Genomic DNA, 25,236 nt, shown 5'->3' on the forward strand with positions numbered 1-25,236 from the left:
TAGAAGCCGGCCTGCAACAATGTCCTACAGATGTATCATTATATCGCTTTGATTGACAAGTTTATTGAAATCATATTAGTGTGTCTTCAGCGCGGCGCACAACGACACAAATAACCGTTAGTTTGTATCGTTATAATGGAAAAAGTGATGAAATGTATGAGCTTTAAGTGAGAGCTTGTCGACAGCAATTCGAAGTGGAGACTGGTGTTCATATCTTTAACAAAAATTACTGCTCGAAAATAATCTTTAATACCATACTGGTATTTCTTAATAAATTGCTTATCGAAAATAATTTTTAATAATATACGGCTGGTAAAAATATATATTCAGTTATCTAAGTTCCTAAAATGAATTGTTTTTCGGTATTATCACATTACATCGATTTCATCGGTTTGAATCCGAGACGAGTTAAAATTAAAAAAATTTTTTCCTGAAAATAATAAAAGAAGAAAATGTATTATCAAACACTTAAGCTCTCACGCTAATTCGTTTGTCGAAAATAATTTTCTATGTTATTTGGCTGCAATTTCAAACTGAATTGGTTCAGATATTGAACACCACTCAATAGTTTTGAGTCTGAATTATTTATCAAAAAAAAAAATTTATATTATAAGACTTCAAAAGTTAAATAAGTTTTAACCTTACCCAGTTTGGGTCCGACACATGTTTAAACTAGCGAAGTAAGGAGTTTTCTACAAATAAGTATACACATATTCCGAGAAAGCTTAAACGGGCGCTTTTAAGTTAGATTATTTTTCGAAAACGAGAGTATAAAAACAGTTAATCTACAATCTTTATGTGGAAATCTTAAAATGTGTTTTGATGAACTGAGTCGATTTAGCTATGCCCGTCTGTACATATGTGAACTAAGTCCCCAATTTTTGAGATATAATTTTGAAATTTTGCACACTTGCTTTTGTCTCCAAGGGGCTGCTCATTTGTCGGAATCGGAGATGTCGCACCACTATAGATTTTAGAAACTGAACGATCGGAATCGAGCGCTTGTATGAAAGGCTATATTTTTTGATGAGATATTTTCAAGAAATTGGGCAGGGGTTATTTTCTAAAGCAGTGACGCAATCTCTGTTGTTCAGCTCAGATCACTATAGCATATAGCTGCTATACAAACTGGTATACAAGTTTTTTAAGGTGTAATTTGTATTGAAGTTGTATTGTATTGAAATTTAAAAACTATAAAAATGATTCCTTCAATATCTTATTCGTATATATGTACAAACGAGAACATGAGAAAAACTTCGTGGTACTCTTTATCCGCCACACAACAGTGCTTCATAAAAACTTGTTCCCATGACTGTATATGCCAAAAAGTCAAGCTTTTTCCGCAAATTCAGCGCTATCAAAGGTCAGAGAAGTGTGCGCCACTGCACTTAACTGACGTTTGCGCTTAAACACTTTTTTCCACGAAGCTTTTTGCGAATTCTCACTTTGTTAGTTTTAAATTTGTTTGTTTTTGTTGCCGTTGTTTTGTGTGCGCTCCTGTCACTAGCACAACATAAAAGCCTTTGCTGCCAAAAAAGAAATAAATAAATACAAAATTTCACATAGTTTTGTGGCCTAGGCGGTCAGACCCGCCGCTCAAAGCTGTCGACAGAGGGCAACAGTGCCTGTCAAACTTTTTTTCGCGTCAATTTTATTGGTTTGCTGTGGTTGTGTGGAGTTTATTAATACATGTTTTGGTATTTTTTATTATTACGGTTTTTGTTGTTATTACGCTAGTGATTATACAGCGCTAGTTTCTTCATTTTTCTCACACTGCTTGACAAAGAGTTTGCTTTTTTAATAATATTGAGAGTTTTTGTGTGAAAACAATAAATATTTTACGTCTGTTACATCTAGTATTTCATAAATAACAGAAGCTTTCCAATAATTATGGTACTGCGCACACCCTTTATTTCAAAATTTGAAATCTATAACTCATATAACACTCAGGTGATAACGCCGGTTTTGTGTTTCAAAAATTTTTTATCAAATATTGCAAGTTTGGTTTGCGTTATTTTGTTGAAACATGGCAACCCTGTTTAAAATTCTCACTGACTTAATTTAGCAATAAAATTACGGTTTTGTGTGCCCATTTTATTGCGAAGTTTGACATTTATAATTATATTTTGAACTAATTTTTTCAAGTGGCAACAATTAAAATATTTTTGCTTTCATTAAAGTAAAATATTTTGGACGTCTGTTTAGTGTTTTATCAATTTGTGATAAAAATTTTCAAATTGGCTTTTGCGACCTTGTTCAAAATTCTCGCTCGCTTAATTTTACTAAGTATTTTGTTTTTATACGCGCTATTTGTTGCACATTTTAAAATTTATAGCTTATTTTGATATATCTTATAATTAAAGTAAAAATTATTGGGTTTTGCGTTATCATTGTTGAAAGTTGAAAACCTCGTAGAATTTTTTTTTTTTAATTGCTTGCTCGCTTAACTTTATAACAAAATTTATAATTTTTTAAATTTTGTTCAGGTGGCAACCCTATCAAAGTTTTTTTTTCTATTAAATTTATATTTTTTTGGGTACGAAATAATATGGTATTATCAAATTTATAAAAAATATTATTCTTTATTAGAAAGCTGTGGCAACTCTTTTTTTTATATATATGCACAAAATTTTAAAAACTCATCAGTATTATATTTGAAATGCGCTTAAAAACAATTTTTTTTAAATTATTTTATTTACATAAGTGGACTATTTGTTAAATCTGTCAGCACTTAGCCCTTAGCAGCTTTTATTTTGCATAATACTCACATAAGCAGTACTGTGCTCCTCAACAGTGTCCTTATTATTGACAATTGTTTGCCAACAGCTGTTTGCATACATAAACAACAGGCAGACGCTTGTTAGCAGCAGTGTTGTCAATGCGTATGCATAATGCATGTAAAACATTTAAGTTGTTAACGCACGCCAACAAGTATAAAGCTGAACAACTTACTATGTATATATACAAGTGTATATACTTGTATGTACATATTTACAGTTATATACATATATTGTGTGTATAAAATTTATTTTTATTTTTACATTGCCATAAATTTGCATTGTAAATCAATTTCAGAATTTTACTACAGTCGGCGGCACTAGTGTTGAACAAAAAAAAAATTGTTTAATATACCAACAACTTTATATGGAATTTCTGCTTGCTTTTCGAAAGCATATATTTTTATAAATACACTCTGACCCACTGCAAGCACACACTCGCCTTTGTACACTGGTCCACATGCATTTCCCACACACTGTTCTTGTTGTTGTGCGTGTCCATTATTGGCATTCTTTGATGCGTTAAATGTCAATAGCATTTACATGTAAACCCTCAGCAGCGCTGCTAAACATGTGTGCAAACAACCAAGCCGGACACGCATGTGCGCCTGTAGGTATGCTTCCGCAGTACTCAGACTTTGCCTGTTTGTTCAGTGTTGTTGTTGTGTGCTTGGCGCAAGGACAAACGTTACGTTGATTGCATACAAATTGAACTTATTGAGCGAGTTAGTTGTTGTTTAAAATTTTCTTGCCTGCGAGTACTGCAAGACAATATTTTGCATGATTGCCTCTGCTTGACAATGCCAGTTGTGTAAATGAGTTTACGTGGAAATTCAGTTAGTGTAGAATTAAGTGGCGATATTGAAGAGATTTTTTCATACGAATGTGTGAAAAGTTATTGCGTAGTAGCTTGCAGAGGAGTGCAGAGGAGAGTACTTTTTTCTCACACTTTACTTCGCTTCGTGCAATGATTACTTTTAACATATATTTTTTATTGGGCACCACCTTTGTTAAATAAATAGAATTAAAAAATATTGGTTTAGATGACAGGGTTGGCTTTTATATTGAAATATACTTACATATTTTTTATTGAGTCCAATTTAAAATTCGTTAGCAAATATTTCCTATTAAATTACTATACTTTAAACATTTTTTTTAGCTGGAAACATTTCAAAGAAATTACTTTTCTGTTCAAGTTTGCTTTTGTTAGATATCAAAACAGTTGATACAACTAAATTTGTTATTAAACAAAATTTTTTTATTTAAATATTGTTGATTTAGACTGCTAGTACTAGTACTCAAAATCTTATATGTAGTATAAGAAGATAGTATCGGTGAAGTTCATTTCGAATTCAAAAATTTTTTGCATGCTTTACTTACTGTCAGATTCCAACATTACTAAATGAAATTTGCACTTTCTCATTTACGCACTTTTGAATCTTTAATAGCTACTACATGAAGGCTTATTGATTTATTTTAATTAAATTTTCTTACAGGGCTTCTCAAAATGCTGACAGAAGCATCATTTTTTGAATATTTAGTTATAAAAATATACTGAGGTCACTCAAAATATAGTGAGGTCACTTTTTTATAGACTAGTTTTAAGTATAACTGAATGCTGTAAGCGAATTTTTCTTTTTAATAACAGATGAATTGTGACGGAATTTTGTTGCGCAACACAATTTTGTGACAATTGGTCTGTTAGTATACTAAGAGAGTGAAGATTGTACCGTTTTGAATTTATGCAAATTTTTATTTATTTTTCTATTGATATTTATTTAATTTGAAAGTGTTAGAAGGTTGCCACCTAATTAAAATTGTAACTAAAAGATGTTATGTAATATTATTTGTTACTTAGACAATACGAAAAACCGTATGAAAGTATGCGGTTAAAAATGTGTATTTTGCAATAGAGTTGCCACCTCTTAAAAAAAGTAAACTCAGTAAGATTGTTAAGATAAACTAATGTTTACAGCATGATTAAGAAACTAACGGCACTTATAAAGGTTGCAGGTATAAGGTAAGTTAGGTTAGGAGATAAATTGATCAGTTTTGGTTAGAAAATTGGTTAGTACAATCTCGCCTTGGTAATTAGTATTCTAACGTAGGCAAAAAATCATTTTACCTGCTAAATGAGTGTCTCCCGGTTTCTTAGGAATCTGAAAACCAAAATTAGCGAAATCACAAGCCAACATATGGATGAAGAGCTTATGAGAACGTTATGGTATACATATTTCTATATGTGCTGATCTACAAAGCTTTCGGATAATTTTTATTTGTCAGTGAGCTATAGGTTTTTCCTTAGTTGTGTTACAGTCTTACTTTTATTTCTCTTTTGTGTCCCTTTGGGAGAACTACCTTTTTTATGGAACGTGTGTCGCTCTGTAACGTAATTTGAGAAGTTTAAAGCTTTCGAAAATAAGTATCTGCTAGTTTTCTAAGGTTCTTGTTTTCCAATTCTAACTGTGCCTTCGAAAGAACGCCTTTCATTACGTCTACCTCATTTAAACATACCGCTTCTTATTCCTTTCAAAAAATGCATATTTTCGGCGCTTTAAGCTCGAGCGCTTGTGCTTTTAAGTGCAAGTGCATATGAACTTCAAAGCTTAAGTGCTGTGAGCAAACATTTCTGTAGCTAAACTGAAGCACACTTAGGCAAATGGAAATGCTAGTAAAAGTCGCTTAAATATTATGATAGAAATAGAGCGATGAGAAGACAAAATACTCGTACATATGTATGTAAAAGATGTGTGTTTAGGTGGGATTGCCAAAATATGTATTTACATGTGAAGAGTAAGCCGAAAAAGAATAACTTGGCGATAAAAATAAATTAAATTTGCGCCTTTCAAGCACGAGTGCGCAACCTGAAGGCAAGTGGCGCTTTAGTGTTGGCTAAACACGGGAAAAAAATTTGAATGAGTGTGGCAAGCAAAAGCGATTATGTGAAAAAAGGAAATTATATGTCAGCGGATAGTTGGAAAATGTGAAATTGGAAACCCTTTTATATGTGTGTGTGCAGTTTTTATATATTTCTCCGAAAAAGTTCAACATATGCCAAGCGTTAAATGAAGTAATTATAATTTTGCGACCGTAAACGCACACGGCAATTTTTGGCATGCGAAGAATGCAACGAAAATGTATTAGTATGCGTGTGGCATGCCACTATTTGCACGAATTTTTCACGTGCGCCGCATAATTTTCGATGCACATGTGTATGTGTGTGTGGCTGAGTAAGCGCTAGTTTGACATATTATGTAAACGCACACATATATATATACTTGTGTACAAATATACAACTGCATTAACGCACGCGAAAGGGCTAACGAGTAGCACAAGTGCTGGCCTTATTAGCATGTCACACACATGCCAAGCATTTTTTTGCATGACAAAAATAGTATAAAAATTAAAAAAAAAATATAATAAAATATAATTAAGAGAAAGAGTAGGAGCAGAAAAAGAAATATAAATAAAAAATAAAATAAAATAAAAACCTGCTCTCCAACCAACTATCCAGTCAGCCGGTAGTTTAGCTGACATCCTGCGTTCGTTATTGTTGTTTTTATTGTTGTTGCTCCCTTTTTTGGTTGTTGGGCTAAACTCATTTAAATGCCATAATGCCAAAAGCTTGCATAAGCACGCCGTATTTTGTTTCTAAGTGCAGGTGCAAATGCCATTAAGTCAAGGTGGCTCAAATTATATGTCACATACACACAGCAAGCGCTCATTAAATAAAGAAAATACTAAATTGCTTGTGGTTCAAATGGTTTCATAAAAGCATTTAATTGCCTCGACATTTTTTCAGCAGCAGCTTGAAGGTCAAGTATGAAATTGAATTTTTTTTTTATTTTATATTTTTAAATTATTATTAAAATTTATAGTTTTTTGAAAATTAAAGCTTTGAACTAATTGCATATTGCATTTTCTTTGCAAATTTTAAAGAAGAATTTCATACTCGTTTTCGATTTAGAGAATTTTTGAAATTCATATAATTAATTTTCCCAAAACTATTAATAATTTTATATAACATAGTTTTCAAAAAAATTCTAAATTTGAAAAATATTTTTAAAACCAAAAATCAGCATACAATTTTTCTATACAACATTTGAGAAACGTTATACAAAATTTTAAATCTATATATAATTTAAAAAATTAGTTTTCAAAAAACTATAAATTTCGAGAAAAATTTACAATTAAAAACAACATAAAAATCTTCAAACTAATTAAAAAAATTTTAATTTCAAAACATTTTTCTAATTAATTAAAAACTTAATTTTGGAAAAATTTTAAATTACAAAACATTTTAAAAATCCAAAAACAGCATAAAACTTTACTATATAAATTTCAAGAAAATGCTATTGAAAACTTGAATTAATTTCTTTAATTAACGTTGTATAGAAAAATTGTATGCTGATTTTTGGTTTTAAAAATATTTTTCAAATTTATAATTTTTTTGAAAACTATGTTTTTCTAAATTAAATATAGTTTTCAAAGCATTTTCTTTATATAAAATTAGTTCATGGTGTCTTTTAATTTTTAAAATTTTAATTATTAATAGTTTTAGGAAAATTAATTATATTGAAATTTTAAAGTAAATAAATTTTCTTTTTAACTTTGATAAAGTTTTTCAAAAACGTTTATATATATTTTACAAAATAGTTTTTTTTTTACCGAATTCTAGTTGTAGATGGCATTTTCGTTTTAATTAATACATGTTTTTAGTACACTATAAATATTTTCTAAATTTTTATTCCAATTTTTTTTAAATTTTATTTTGTTTAATCTATAAGAATAGTTTTCTATTTGAATAGTTTTTTTTAATAATTTTTTTTATATAAATTAGTTGTGAATAGTATGTTGTTGTTATAACATAAGTTTTCTTAACTTTTATTTGAATTCATGTTTTTTTGTAATACATTTTTTTAACAAATATTAGTGTGAAAAGTATTTTCGCAACATATCAGATAGCTCGTTTTCAGCCGTCGTTTGAAATTTTTTTATATTTTTAAAATAATTTTTAAGATTTAATTTTTTTTAAATTGTTTTTAAAGTAAAAATAAATTTTTTTTATTTAAAAATAGTAATATCGCTGCATTTAAGTGAAATGGTTTCTATTAAAGGGAAAAAGATGCTCGGAAGTAGTTTCGTATTTTATTTTAAAACATTCAGGTTCAACTTTGGAATTATTTAAAGCTTTTTAGAACGATTCCTGGTGTCTTTCCAGCCGGAAACAGTTCTTGTATGAAGTATTCAATACTTGAGCTGCAGTTTAAAAATTGGTCTATGTAAGAAGTTTAAATATTAGAAAGACTAGTATTTTTTTTGGTTATTATACCTTTTGTGCATAATTGAACTGGTTGAACCATGGCGACATCTATCGTAGTTACTCTGGTTTCAGAATTATTCTACTCTCTCTCTTTCTCTCGTCTACAATTCTATTATACTTAAGTTTACTAAAATTTGATATTTAAATTGTTTGTAATATTTCTAACGACTAAAGATACTTTCCGTTACATATTGGAAGGGCGGTAACCACTAAGTGGCTTGTGATTTCGAAACAGTTCATCATCAAAACTATAAACAGATTATTCTTCACTCGGAAGATAGTTTCAGGGTTCGTGTTGTAATTTCAATGTGGAAATGTTGCTGTTCGGAAATAATCACAATTTTGGAGGCAAGTTATTTAACCTCGGAATCGAATTATAATATTGAAATTTCTTAGTTAAGTATCTGCCATATACATGTATATGACATATTTACATGTATATATATATAAAGATATAATTACGAATTATTAGAGACCTTATATAAATTATGATAGAAAAAGGTTCCAAGAAATTCACAAAAGTCGCAAGACTTGATCTGGCCTGAATATATGACAAATAAATGATAATTTTTTGATGTTACTTCTTTAATAATTTCTATATGCTCGAGAGAATTCCACTATCCTTATATCTCTATAAATCTGGGTTATATGAAAAATTTACGCGATTTTTATTAGTTTGGCCCAAAAAACTGCAGTAAAAGAAAAGTTATTTCTGGCTGAGTCACGTCAGCCATCAAGAGTCATTCAAGTGCCATGTGTGGGTTTGTAATGGTCTAAATATGTGTGTATACTTTTCAAGTGCGCTGGTACCTGTGCTTATGCTTTACTTATACCATATAACCATAAAAGCATACACATTCGAAAACTAAATATATGAAAATATGCACTCAGACGCACATACATGCGCACGGACATGCTTTTTAATGCCTTCCACCTGGTCACTCAGGCATATTGGCTTGCCAACTATTTACGCTGTGGTAATTTTAATTTTATTATGAGCCAAGTAATGTGAAGTGAAAAACAAGAAAAAAGATTAACAAAAAAAAAAAATTGAATGAAATTTCCTAGAAGCATAAAAAGTGTGTTTCAGCGAAATATATATTACAAATAGGAAGTGGAGAAAATGAGAAAACGGCATTGTGAGGAACAAGGGTTGATAGTAAATTGTAATAAAGGCACGTTGTAGTAATGGAAAAGGTGCGGAAACATGTAGGTAAATGTGAAAAAAATTTCAGAAAATGGAAAAGCATGAATATATGAGAAATGAAATGGCATAATGCGCACACAAACACATGCATGCAAACATAAATGTATGCATGAAAAAGTATGCGATTACTATTTAAGCCCTTGGTCAAGCACGTTCAATGTACAAAACTGTAGTATGGGTTCAGGGGGCCACTCGCATATAACTGCACGAGCAGTCAGCAGGTGTAGAGCAAGCTGTATGCTTGTGGAATACTATAGTATATATTTACATCTACATTTGCACAGCGTCAAATGCGCGCATTTGGTGGAAATTCTCGCGTTACGCTCGGATTAAAAGTGTCAACAGAGTTCAAAAACATTTTTATGGCATGTATTAAAAGCGCAATAAAATTAAAACCTAAAAGAAAACTTTTACGAAAAAATTAAAACGATATAAAAATTAAAGAAATATATAAAATAAAATAGAAAATAAAAATTTTAAAAATAAAAATTAAAAAAATATATATGACAACATTAAAAAAGCTCAAAAATATCAACGAATAAGACGAAAAGTCTTAAAAAATATAAAATAAAAATTTTAAAAAATATATGACAACATTAAAAAATGTTCAAAATATAAGAGAATAAATTATAATAAAATATAAAAAAATTAAACAAATTAAAATGTTAAAATGTGTCGACGTATGCAGGCAGTTTAGGCTATGAAGCACCGATATGTAAGCATTGCTGGTGAAGAGTGTACATAAAACCGCGTGTTGGTGGAGGCAAGTGAGTGTTAGTGATGAATATAACTCTTATGATGTAATTTCAGCTGAAGAGTGTGCACTTTAGCTCAAATTATATACTCATGTGGGTATAAGTAGATAATATATTCGGCACAACTGAGTGTCTCATAAGCGAATTTTTTACTTTTATATCTTTTTGTATATATAAAGTTTTAGGTATTTATTATATATTTTTTATTTGTTCATATCTTTTAATTTAAAACAACTATTACTAAAGTCTCCTGGGAAACGAAAAAATAAATTTTAGATTAAAACAACATGTAGAACATTATAGAATTTCGCAAATTTGGCATTATAGTTCAATATTTTGTTGAACTATATTTTATATATGCTAATTAGCTGCATTAATAAATAAATATTTTCAATATTTATTTAAATTTTTTTTTTAACATTTTTGCTTTTTTTTATTGTTATTAATTTGCTAAGAACAATTTTTATAACATATTTAGTGTGCAAGCACCTTAAAATTTCAATTCCGTTTGAAAATTTCACTTTTAGGGAATTTTCAATATGAAAATAATTTTTTTGTTATGAAAACTTTTAGCTCTAATAAGTTTAGTTTAAAATCTAAACACATTTTGAAGCAATATTAAACCGAAAAAAGCAACATTGTCTTCTTAACCACTGTACTAGCCTAAAATGACCATTTTGATATTAATTTCTGCACGAAGAAAAAAAAAAAATCATTCAATACTGGATACCAACAGGTAGTATTTCAATATTATATAGTACTAAGTATCTAATATAATACAATGCGTATGAGCAACATTTTCAGTGTTTTTCTTCGCATTGATATCTCATACGCTCTGGTGAACCTGAGTTCATACGCAATTGTTATGGTATAAGTGTTTAATTCTTTAATTGATGTTCCGAAACTGTTTTGCTAAACTGGTTTTTTGAAATCAAGAAATTTATAATAATAAATACTTAATACAAAATAAAAAAAAAATAATTGTTCTAGTACTATTTTTTTAAAATTAAATTGCCTTTCTTCAAAATTTTTTCATGTGTAGGCTACCTAAGTAAATCAGACTTACCGTGACGAGCTTCCTCTCCCTCGGGTGCGTGTTGCGTGATCGTATTCAATTCCTCCTCCAAATCGACGTGACAATCACCGACGTCCCATGAGAGGAAACCTGAAATGAAAAAGGAAAAAAACAATCCTTATTTGAATGTCTCAAAAAAATACAGCTTTAAACAACAAAAACACATGCAATAGTAGAAGTAGATAACGGTAAAAATATTATATATAAAAAAACATGTCTACTATGTTTCGAAGCAGTTATTTGTAGTTGCAATATTACTGAATTGAAAGTAAATTTTTTTCCCAAAGTGAAAACTGTTAGGGTAGCAACTATGGAAAAAAAAGGATAAATTAGTTGTAGAAATATGTAAAAACTTTTATTAAAACCTAGCTGCCACAAAAAAGAAAAAAATTGTTAGACATTTGTACAACAAATTGGAGGGATAGGAAATACGTAAAATTTTACTGCTTGCAATTTGGCAGCACAAGTTTTCGTATAGATGACTGTCAAGACAGGCAAGTATCTTTTAATGAAAAAACTTTGCTGTTGGCGCACAGAATAGCAACGGCTGAAACAAAGCAAAGTGAAATAATGCATATTTTTGTTTGACGAAATTTGTGTGCGGAAAAAGGCAAAAGTAAAGTCGCTCTGCTTTCTTTTTGATTTTTGTTATTTTGGTATTTTGTATGCAGACATGCTGCAACTAATAACCCTCCTTTTGCATGTCGAAACTGTTATTTATTAGTTAGGTAGTTTATGTTGCATGTGGTATAGTTGATGGCTTACGTTGTTAGTCGGAACTGTGAATAAATTTAAATTGAAATAAATATAAATTATGAGTAATATTATTATAAGAAATTTTAAAATTTTTTGGCAGCCGTCAGTCAAGTGTCACGAGATACGTGGTAACGTCAAACGGAAATTAGCTACCAAACACATTTACTGCTTGGATACTAAGAAAATTTCAAAGGAATATAATGAAAAGATCCAAAATAAACAAGTATGTGGTTGGAGGTACGTTGAAGGTGTCATTACAGTAACCGTTTTGAAAATTTTTTTAAATTAGAAACGTACAAAAGCGCTGCTTCTTAATATGCATGAGGACGAAATACCTGACAGCCATTGCCAACTTTTAAAATAAAATCATAGAAAATATACTGTCGAAAGATTGAAAGTGAAAGAATTTTATAATTTAGTCTTGTTTGCTGAAATTACTAAGTACGACACAACGTATGAGCTACCAAAAACTGTAGGAGGTATTACACTTAATCAGAATGTTACGCATACGCACAGTACTTCACAAGAGTGCTGTCTTTCAGACAACCAGTTCGTTTTAGAAGTTACCATTTTTATTTACGTTTTAAAAAATAGCTCAATTACATTAAAGCATTTTGAATATATTTTTGAGAGCTGCCACCTGTATGATACATAGAATTGGTGGTAAAAATATTACTATAATATAAAAATAATTACTATTGGAAAGCTACTCCCATTTGAAAAATGTATTTCAGAATTGATAAATTAAAAATATAGGTATATTATACAGAGTTGCCACACTTTCATAAGCTATGTCGTATCTCCCTCAAATCGAGCACTACAATATGAACACTAAAAAAAAATTAATTGCAAAATGCCTAGGCTTAAACAAAACTTTGTCGTCAGCTAAATTGTAATTGTAGCAAAAAATATTTGGCTCCACATAAGATTGTAGCATTCTAATGTATAAAATAGCATGTATACAAAAAGGGCGATATATAAAAAATATATATAAATATATGTTATATATAATTATAGAGTTACCACAATCAAAGAAAATTAACCATGCTCAAATCTCTTTTCCATCAAATGATGCCATATGTTTATTAAATAAAAGGTATTTCATAAAAAGTTGTAGGACAGGGTTACCAGCTATTTCCAAGAAATTAAAATTCTTAAATTTAAATATAATTATTATTTTTTGTTTCATCAAACGGTTTTGATAAAACAAAATTTGTGAAACAGAGTAACCACCTATTTAAAAAAATTAAATATTATATAATTTATTTCTTTCCAATGAAACATATTGTAACACATATAAAATATTTCAGAAAACGAAAAAAATTGTGGAATAGTGTTTCAATCTCCTATTTCGAAAAATTGATTGCAAACACATTAGTTTGCCATATATCGAGGCCTGTTCATAAATTATCGGTACACAAAAATACTCATCTACATTTCATTACATAAAAAATGTTTATAAAATAAATGCGAAAAAAAATATATACTTTTACCATTATCTTTAAGATAAAAGTAAGTTTTCTATAACTGAACTCAAAACTCATATATTTGCTCTTGACGTATAAACGTTCTTAATATAGAGGCCATAATTCCGTCCTCAAGTAGATTTAGGTCGCATCTGTGTCTATGTTTAGAATTGATGTCCAAAAAATGTCACTGCGTATGAGTTATAATTTTCTGATGAGAACTAGGCATAGAATTAAATGTTGCTCATACGCAGCGTATCACTTCTTGTGCTCTCAATACATACCACTAAAGTGGGATAATTAAATTAAAGACATTTTTAATAAATTTGACTAAAAAATATAATTATTTACATTAATTTTTTTATTTTATTTTCACTATTTGGGCAATAACACACACAGATATTAATGCCTAGATCGACATAGGGCCAATGAAAATTGTATAAAGTTTCCGAAGCGCAATTTAAACTTAAAAAACTTAACTTTTCTAACACAAGTATAATTACGTCATCGCTTTCACAACAAAAAGACCAACCATAAATTCTAATTATAGCATAAAAGCAATATATACAAACACTACTGCCACAAAACGGCAAACAAAGCGCATATAAATGCAAAAACATCCATTTATAAAATATTAATAGAAAAGCGACTAAATAAATAACAAAATACACGCATACACAAAAAAAAGGAGACAATAAAACAGTGAATATTCTAACTGCAGACCTAAGTGTGGCGCTGATGAGCACTTTCGCCGTTGCTCTGCCGTGAATGCGGCGCAGGTGGCGTAGGCAGGGGGTGCGTTTGCAGTAATAACAATAAATGTTGCTACAATGAGTGTAATAGCATTCGCAAATATGCGCAGATGCAGAGGGTAAATTGTGCGCACACAACTGCAGCAACAATGCGAACAATCAAGAAATACTTTATAATAATACTGCTGTGCATACTTGTGTGTGTAGTTTTGTAAGCAGTCATACAATGGCAAATGGCACACAACAAAATAAAATGCGAAATGTGTTGCCAGTTGCGTGTGCGCAATTAAATACGCACATGAACAAATTAAAAATTATATTATAGACATACCTAGCAACATTATTTTTTAAAAAAGAATCACCCAGAATTTAAAAAAGTTTTTATTGAATTTAAATGACAGCATGAGCGCACAGAGCAATTATATTGCAATAAATAAACAAATAACTAAAAAAAGACAACTGCACAAGTTACAATTTGTGTTTTTGTTAGCATTTCATACACGCATAAAAATTAAATATTGTTTGAAATAGTTTATGTTGGTCGCTGCCAGGCTTTTCATTTAATTTTTCTCCGGAAAAAAATATTGTTTGATTTAAAAAAATAGTAAAAAATTGTTTTACAGAATTTGAATTCTTGAAGAAAATACAAAAAGCAGCTGTACAAATAAATATATATTTTTATACAAAAAGTGAAATATTTTTGTTTAAAATTGTACTTTTTTCCTTAAAAATTATTATTCTTTTAGTATTTTTTCTTTAAAATTCTACTCACTGATAAATTTATAATAATAATTAAAATATATAAATTTTTTCCTCTAAAATTCTATTTTTTTCATTGAAAATTATAATTTTTAAACATTTTTTTCTTTAAAATTCTACTTTTTTAATTAAAATTTCTTATTTTAAAAATATTTTTCTTTTTAAATACTATATTTTATTCATTCAAAATTATTGGCATAAAATCATTTCTTTAAACTCTACTTTGTCATTAATAATTTTTATTATTTAATGTAGTTTTTATTAAAATTCTACTTATTTCAATAAAAATTATTATTATAGAAAATTATTTTCTTCAAAATTCTACTTTTTGCAATAAAAATAATTATTATACAAAATTTTTTCGATCGTGAAAAAAATCAAAAGTTTAGCGAAAGTCTTTATGTAAGTACCATTATTACGCAGCGTACAAATGTATACAACCGTATTTTTTATGCAAAAGGCTATAAGCTATAGTGGTCAGATATCGCCGGTTCTGACAAATGAGCAGCTTATTGGATAGAAAAGGACATGTGTGAAATTTCAGATCGATATCTCAAAAAATGAGAGATATACTGGCAGACGGACGGACAGACGGACATGGTAAATCCACACATATTTTCGAGAAGCACAAAAAAGTATTTTATAGTTTTTCTGTTTTAAAATTTTTATGTATAACAGCGTTCAATTTCCAGTGCGACACTGCGTATGAGTGATTCATTTGTATTAGCTACAGTATACATATTATTAGCGAAGTAGAAGGTTACTCATACGCACCGCAGAACAAGCAAGTTCTTCAAATTTCAGCAATGTTGTTGTTTCTATTTCTTTCTATTAATATATAACTTTTCAGGTGATTATATTATAGTAAATTTTTTATATAATCGCCATATATTTTGTGGTAAATACTGACTGATTGATATTTAGAGAATTTCATCAAATACAATTATACAATATAATGTATGGAGGGCTGTTGTATCATTGCTTGGTAAAATATTAAACAAATGTCAATTGATCTAGACATTGAGTGCTTAAAAAATCATTTATAGTTTCTATACAAAATATTTGGAGATCCCTAAACTATTTTCTGATCCATATTACTGATCTATTCAAAAATAGCTATTTTTAAATCGCCAAATTTTGTGTATTGGTTTACGAGCTTTCTGTCAGCTGTATTGGTGGTTAGTAGCTGTAAATATCAGTATTGGACTCATATTGACTAATTTCTTGGCGGTAAACATATCAGACTTCTATGTACATCCACTTCCGGTACAAATTGGATTGCCAGTTGCGTTACTTGTGCATTCTTACAAAATTAACTTACCAGCTAACTCATAAAATAAAAAATTAGATCATAATGTGTGTTTAAAATAATTGGCTTACAACAAATATATCATTTTTTTACATAACAGAATGTTTTTTTTTTCAAAAGTAAGGCGTTGCTGGTGTCTATATTTCCAAAATATTTCTTATGCACGCTAGCTTTGTCTCCAACTGCGAGACTCAATTGCTATTTTTTAGCTGTATCATGCCATATGTAGTTTAGACCAACCCAGTAACAGCGCCGCCAACAAATATCCGAACTATGTTTTATCAGCGCGCAGACTACACGCCCTTGTGCCTTGCTTTTTGTTGCCTACATTTAGGCTAACTATACCGCTGTCTGCTTATTGTGGTAGTGGAAAAAAGTCTGCGCACGACAACGCATGCTCATCCATTTTGTTGTTGCATTATTTGTTAGAACGCCGTCAGCATGATTTGTTGTCTTCTAGAAGTTTTTGTTGTATGCTATTTGTAACTCTACTGGACTTGACTCAAGCGCAAATTTTTTTCGTTTATTTTTATGTATTTTGTTATAAAAATACAATATATTATGTATATATGTGTGTATATGTGTAACTATTGTGTATTATTTCAGCTTGCTGGCTCAGCTCCTTTGGCACACACACATGTATAAGGTCGTCTACGTATAAGCAAACAGCGCAACAATACAGTTAAGCATACATTATTCATAACAGACGCCTGCACTGACATGCTTTTCTATGTAAATCCACACACCCCTCTCCTCTCCTTTGCGCGCTTGAAGTGTATACACTTGCCTTGTCTGCTTTTGGCTGAGTGGCTTCATTTGTATCCTGAAAAGCGCCTAGCCGGCGCCCAAAGCACATACAAAGAAACACATGTACATATATATTGTAAATACATACAAACTTACATCCATAACAGATCAAATAAGGAAAACAGGTTGCTGCAACTTTTGGTGCGCATTGTTCTTCTGCCAATACTAATGTGTCTTTTTAAACTCTTGCAACATGTTGCTACAGAGTATAATAGATTTGTTCACCTAACGGTTGTTTGTATCATTTAAAGCTAATCGAAATGGATATGAAGTTATTTATATATAAAGAACGATCAGGATGACGAGACGAGTTGACTTCCGAGTGACTGTCTGTCCATCCGTTGAGTAAAAATTGAGATATCTTAATAAAATGTGGCCCCGCCCCTAATAAGTTTCATGTATATATCTCCAATCTAAATGATATATAATTAAAATTCGGTGAAAATGTCTTTTTGATAATAATATATCCTTGTGTCAAAAATGTGTTGAATCGAATTAAGTGTGCCTAAAATAGATAAAATCAGGCGAAAACTTGTCTTAGCCCCCATATATTTGATATTCACGATTTTTAAACCTTTGACTGACTTTAGTGAGTGAGTCCATGACCTGCAAAATAAGTTAATATTCTACTAAATTTATTTGTAATCCATTCACCATTTCGTTGAGCAATTAAGTTGAACCTTTTCGCTACATTTCTTAGTATAAAGTTTTGCCCACCTCTGAAGTATTTCTCCGGCTCTTATTCTTGCAAGCTGTTTTTTATATATTTTTTTCTTTTTGATTTTTTTATGCGTTTACCAAAGTTTTCCTTTTAATATTTTTTGGAAATTTATCTTTTATATCTATTCTTTTTCAAAATTTTGGGAAATTTTTTTTTTGAATTTTCTTTTAAATTGCTCTCAAAAATAAAAGAAATTATTATATTTAAATAATTTTTTTTTTCATTTTGTAATTGGTTTTTCATTTTTTTGTTTTTAAGTTTCTTAACAATTTTCTATTTTTTCCAATTTTTTTCGCCAGCCAATTTCCGAGTGTTGCTTAAAAGCATTTTAAAATTTAATATATTTGAGAGAAAAGTGAATATACACACAGACACACTAGTATAAAGTTATGGCGAGTGGTTATATGCGATGCTGTCGAATTTATTTCGTTTCTGCTTTTCTTATCTTTAGAAGCACGTAAAGTCTTAGGCACAACACAAGGCAAAAAGTAACATTATGATATTTGCAAAAAAAAAGTTTCTAGCACAAAATTTCAAACTGTAAAAAGCGTTTTTGAGGATAAAAAAACTAAAAAATAAAACAAAAACAAAGAATGTTCCCACATGTTAAGAAATTGTCACTAACATACAGAAAAAATCTATAATATGTATAATCTAGAGACATAGATTTAAGCAAAAATTAAAACAAAAAACAAATTACTAATATGTGAAAAAAAAATCACAGGAATACTGCCAGATATAATAAGAATTTCTAAAGAAAATCTCGATGAAACTTATACAATTCGGTGAGATTATAGACATAACTTGTACATAGTTAATTGAATACTGAAAATATAAGAAAAAAGAAATTAGTGTGCTAAAAAATTAAAAAAAAAATTTTGCCAGATGTATTTAACTGATTATTAATTATTATTTAAATTCTTGCTTAAGAAATATATAATTAACTTAGTATAAATCAATAATAAAAATAATAATATTGATAGATAATATAATCATATTTATAGAGAAATAAAAAAATTATTAAAAATGGTTGCCACATATACTTGATATAAAGATGTAAAGAAATGTATGCATGTATATTAAAAAATAACAAAAATTTTATTTGGGGAAATGAAAAAAAAAATAGAAAGGTTGTCACTAGAATTTAATAAAGAAAGGGTTAATAATATCATATATATTCAATATAGAAGGATTTCAATAAAAGAAAGAATTACAAAATGTTTATTTAATTTTAATTTAAGAGCATTTAACAAATTACCAATACTTGCCACATGTATTTAGTTAAAGATTGCTTATAACTTTTTTATATAAAAATTAAAAAAAAACTTGAAAATTTTCATATAATTTTTGATCATTGGCATTAAACAAATAGTCAAAAGTTGGCACATTTTATATGAAATGAAGAATACAAGTTTGCATATAATATGTTAAGCGTTGCCACTATCTTTTAAATGTAAAGTACGAATGCAAAAAAATAAAAATAAAAACATTTTCATATAATTTTCGATCATTTACATTAAACAAATTTTCAAAGGTTGCCACATGTATTTAATTAAAAACTTGTTTATGACATAGAAATACATATAACCAAAATATTTCGATTAAAAAAATAATTTAACTTTTTTCTTCATTTTTAGTTTTAAAAATACAATTTTAGATGTTGCCACTTATATTGAACTTGTATATGAAAAAAAAACAAGTTTGCTTATAATATGTTAAGAGTTGCCACTATATTTTAAATGTAAAGTACAAATGCAGTTAACATTAACGAAAATATAAAAGTATAGAAAATATGTGTTAAATATTATATTGCCACATTTATAAAAAAAAAAAAAATTACTGTAAGATGTTTCCATCTAATTTTATACGAAACTTGTTTGAATGTAAGTAATAAATTGTGAATTCATAATATGGTGAATACATAAGGTTTTGGATGCTTTCGTTATACGAGTTTGAAAATAAATTGTAAGGGCTGCCACACTTTTGAAATTTTTAATTACGCATTAATCTAAAACTACGAAAACATGTAATACGAATGCGAATTTAGATTATTATTTAAAATTTATTTGAAAATAGAATAAGAAGAAAATATATTTTATGGCGTTGCCAGCTGATTTCCAATATAAAAAGTTTTAAATCTTTTGAAAGAAACCTACTGCCGTGACTAAAAAAGTTATGTTAAATAAAAAAGTGAAAAGCGATTTCTATTTTTCGAGCAATAGCTTATATGCTCAGTTTCAAATTACTGTTAATTTTTTATAACTATAAATATACATTTTTTACAACATTATTTAACTTCATGCTCTCATTTTTACTCTATGTAGCCGGTTTGTAAATATATTTTGCTTATATGTATGTATGTATGTGTGTGTGTATTCACACAAGCTTACTTATAACCTCACAATTTTATATACGTTAATAAAGTTTTGTTTGACATCTATAAACAACAATTCCTACGAATTGCAAATAACCTCATTAGCAGTTAATTTGTAAAATCAGTGATATGTATACAACAACAAAAACTATGCATTCACACACATACATACTTAAGAAAAGCGCTGCCTGCTTGTGACAACCGTAAAACTTTTCAATTAAGTTAAATCGTTGCATATGCAAACACATAATGAAACTCATGTAAACAACAGACGCATACACACACATGTGTAGTATGTGCAAACACGAGCAACATTTAATCCTCATTCTGAGCTGATTATTGTTACATGCGCAACAACCCCTTTACAGGGAACTACAATAGGAGTGTGAATTTCAAATATTTCATAGAACCTAGATAGGTAAACATTTCTTGGAATGGAAAAAGCGTACCTGTAAGAAAAATACGCGAATAAATTGAAAAACGAAAATTTTGAAAATTTAAAAGCGTGAAGGAATTAATTAATTTTCGTATGACTGTACGTCTTGAATAATGAAATATTGCACCAGTAATGCACTGAGAATGCAGGTCTTGCAGTTTGGTGAAATCGGAACATTGCCACGCCCACAAAATGCCACTAATCGAAAAAATATAAATTGCTTTTAAAATACCAAATTAAACAAGTAAGGAAGGGCTAAGTTCGGATGTAACCGAACATTTTATACTCTCGCAAAGTCAAATGGTATACTCGTTTGAGATTTCTTTGTGGATTGGCTGATATTTTCGGTAGAAGGTCAACTATAGGCACTGGGGTCCACATATTTAGTACTTAGGGGTTTGAACAGTTTTGGTTCGATTTAGACAATTTTTGGCCACAAGGTGGCATACTTTAAAGGTATTATTCACGCAAAGTTTTACCCCGATATAATCATTGTTGCTTGATATGCATAGTGGAAAGTGTAAGAATCAGATGGAATTTAAAATGGTGTTATATGGGAAGTAGGCGTGGTTGTAGTCCGATTTCGCCCATTTGCGCACTATAACATAGAAATATGAGAAGAATGTTATGCACCGAATTTGGTTGAAATCGGTTAAGCAGATCCCAAGATATGGGTTTTCACCTAAAAGTGGGCTGTGCCACGCCCACTGTCTAATTTTGAACGCGGTTCCTATACAGTCATCTCATACCATCCCAAAGATAAAATTTAATGTCTCTGGCGTGTTTAGTGCTTGATTTTTCGCGCTTTTAGTAGTTTTTAACAGTACCGTTATATGGGGAGTGGGCGGAGTTGCCACCCGATTTCAACTATTTTCACACTGTAGGTAGAGGTTCCAAAAAAATTTGCTTGAATTTTGTTATTATAGCATTAGCGGTTTAGGAAATATGCACATGAAACCTATTAGAGGCGGGACCACGCCCACTTTAAAAAAAATTTTTAACTGCAGATGCCCCTCCCTAATGTTATCCTGTGTACCAAATAACAGTCTTCTATCTTATTGCGGAGCTTAGTTATAGCAATTTATTTGTTTTTGATTAATGGCGTTTTGTGGGCGTGGCAGTGGTCCGATTACGCCCATCTGCAATACCAACCGTCCCACGGTACCAAGAAACATGTCTACCAAGTTTCATAAAGATATCTCAATTTTTACTTAAGTTACCGCTTGCACGGACGGACAGACGGACAGACAGTCACCCGGATTTCAACTCGTCTCTTCATCCTGATCATTTATATATAGGTACATAACCCTATATCTAACTCGATTAGTTTTAGGTGATACAAACAACCGTTAGGTGAACAAAACTATTATACTCTGTAGCAACAGGTTGCGAGAGTATAAAAAAAATTGTATATAGTCGAAAATGAGAGTAACATGTATAATATGTAATATATATACACGGTATAAACCAAACTTGCCAACAACATTTCTCTTCACTCCATTATACGGCGTGAAAATGGCTCTAATTGGCTGCAAACCACGCCATGGGGAGGTAACGATTATTTTCAAAGCTACTAAAAGTGCTATAATCCTTTAAAGTAAATCGTTAGAAGCATTATATTTAACCGTACGGAGCAGGTTTGCAAGTAAATCTGCATAAAATTTTGTAAATGGGCGTGTCACCGCGCACTAGGTGTGATCACATAACTCAGCAACTACTAAATTTGATGCTTTACATTCTCGCGACGATACTATGTCACCGCTTCGAAATGTATGAAATCGATTTATAACCACTCCTACTTTTCGTATAGCATAATTTTAAACCCCAGATTACTTTTTCGCTTTACAATATTTGAATCAAGATTCAGCGTAGAGTTCGGACTACAACTTTGCGTAAATTGTGAGCTTAATGTGTGACAACTGTCATCTTAAAATAGTAAGAATCGCACTATACCTTCTCAAGCCCCTGGACACGGCATATAAGTAACTATGTATATTTTTACACAGAATATATCAATGAGTTTGTGAGACATCGTAAAGAAATTAAGCGGACAGCTTTTTCTGCTAATAATTTGATCTGGTAAGAAAAATGAGTAAAGTCAGCTCATCACTTGCCTTAGCTCTCATATATTAAATTTAATTAATTTTTAGCTTCCGAGTGACTTTTTATCTTAATAAAACTGATGTCTTAATAAAACGCGTAGATTATATTATCTTGGGTATTATGTAATTTCGTGCCAAAATTGACGGAAATCTACTAGTTGATTATATAGCGTATATATCGCTGAAAGCGTAAGTTAATGCTTTAGTTTAATAAAAAAGCTGAATGAAATGGGATCAGATCTTCGATTAAATATAATATATACTTCATAAAAGGGTTTTTGAACATTCAGTGGGCTTTGTACTGTATATATCGGTCAATTTTTAACATATCTTAATGAAATTCATTGGGCATATTTTTCTGACTACTATGTGACCTGGTGCTAAAAATTAATCATATCGGTTCAGTGCTTCCTCGAGCCACAATATATCATTATTGAACTGCCGGTTGACTTTATAGAATAATGAGTTCTGGTACTGAAAATTAATAAAATCTTTTAGGTGTTTCAGTGAGCCACCATATACCCAATATGGTGGTTTTCCAAATTTAGGCTGATTTTATACCGCATATATTGGTTAATTTACAACATATCTTATTATAATTAAGTGTGTGTATTTTATATATTATAACAATATAGCGTTGTATTAAAAATTAACAAAATCGGTTGAGTACTTTTCCAGGTATCATATACCTAATATGGTGATTACTGAACTTCCGGTTGAATTTATGTCGCATATATCGGTCAATTTGCGTAATATCTTATTAAAAAGAAGTGTGTATATTTTTATGACAATAGCGTAGTGTTATCATCGGTTCACACCTTCCTTTAGCCTCTGCATGCTTAATATAGTGATTGAATGCATTTCCCGTGGACTTTATATTGCATATATCGGTCAATTTTCAATGTATCTTAATAAAAATAAGTATACATAATAATGTGCTAATAATGTGGTCTGCTACTAAGAATTAACGAAATAGGTAAAGTACTTCGCCTAGCTCCCGTATACCCAATATAGTTATTATCCTAATTCTGCTTGATTCTAAACCCTATATATCGGTCAATTTCCAACATATCTAAATGCGATTAAGTAAGCATATTTTTCTGACAACTATATGATCTGGTCCTAAAATTAAACAAATTGATTCACTACTTTCCCTAGCCAATATATACACGATATAGTGATTACTGAACTTCCGCTTAACTTTTTAGTGTATATATTGTTGTGTGTGGTCTTTATTTCAATAATTTTAATGCAATATATTTATGTACATGCTTTATTTGAAATTTTCAAAATTTTCAAAAATCTTACGGCAGCTTTAAGACCCCTCTTGAGACTATACGCTTAATCTTGCCTATGCAACAGCATGCAGCACACTTGACTGCGGCGATATGGGGCATAATATTAGCTTGACGAAAAGCGCGCATGCTTTTCAATAATAATGGCATAACAACAAATATATCTGTGTAAACATGTTCCAAATACATATTTACAAAGTCGTGTTGCAAGCACTTGTGTGGCTACACCTTCACATGCGCCTGAATTTCCACTTCAATTGTTCACTTCAAAAGGATTATTGAAATTAATTCGCGTGGTTTTGATTGCAATACAATGGAAAAGCATTGTTAATTGCTGATATGCGCAATAATGTGTGTATGTGTGTGTTATATATGTTTGCATGTGTATTTTAATAGGAGTATGCACACACGTATTCATGCAAAACGCAGCCAATGGTGTTTGTGTATTGTTATTGTATTTGTTATTAACATTTATGCTTTTGTGGCACGCAGCCACATACACACTTACATATACATGCAGCAACATATTTGCTACAATATAAATGTACTCTCAGTGGATTTTGTTGCATTGCCTGCGTTTGCGAGATAAAATACCAGCAAGACAAGTGGGCTTATTCACTCATTTATTCACTTATTTCACAATGCAACGCGCATTGTCACACACACATATACAATCAACTAAAAAAATATACACATATTATTCAAACATGTGTATGTGTGCGTTTGTTTGCATTTCGACTTTGTAAATATTTATTTAAATGCTTTCGCTTTGTGCTTTTAGTTGTTGTTAACAAAAATGCAGGCGTGTGTGTTGTTGTTGTTTGCATAAATATTTATTTTAACTGCAACGTTTTAACGGATTTTTGTTGAGCAAGCTCGTTTATTTGTGGCTGTGTAAATGAGTCTGCTCAAAAATTTGCAACTGTCTACATGTGTTTATTGTTGTTTTATACGTTTTTGCACGCTTCTGAGAGTTGATTTGCACTAGAGGCCATCACTATGGTGCCCACCAAAAGTATTGCAGTATTTTGAATGTACAGAGTTCGGTTAAAAAACGTACGGTTTTGAATTTAATCACTTCATTTACAATACTTTGTTGCCAAAGGAAGTTGAAATCAACTTCAAATATTGCTTTGAAGGCAAGCAATTTAATTCAAAAATGTAAGAATCTTACGGATTTCTGCATTATTTCATAAATTACTTGAATTTTATCCTAAAACACTTTTCAAAACCGAGCTTGAAATACACACATTTCTTAAGAAAACGCTTAGAAGCCCTAGAGCCTGGCTAATATAAAAACCTAAGAGTGTTTAAGGATTGCG

General features: G+C 30.1%; 1 protein-coding gene across 2 annotated transcripts in view; it reads right to left on the reverse strand.

Moving 5' to 3' along the window:
* The window catches only part of futsch, a 166,239-nt gene that overhangs the window by 59,787 nt on the left and 81,216 nt on the right, over window positions 1-25,236 (reverse strand). For both annotated transcript variants that reach the window (XM_070110671.1, XM_070110670.1), the window contains exon 2: window positions 11,129-11,227. In XM_070110671.1, the coding sequence (XP_069966772.1) occupies window positions 11,129-11,227 (99 nt within the window). The remainder of the gene's footprint in view (window positions 1-11,128; window positions 11,228-25,236) is intronic.

This window comes from Bactrocera oleae, chromosome 5 (genome assembly GCF_042242935.1).
Source record: "Bactrocera oleae isolate idBacOlea1 chromosome 5, idBacOlea1, whole genome shotgun sequence".
NCBI classification, from domain to species: Eukaryota; Metazoa; Arthropoda; class Insecta; order Diptera; family Tephritidae; genus Bactrocera; species Bactrocera oleae.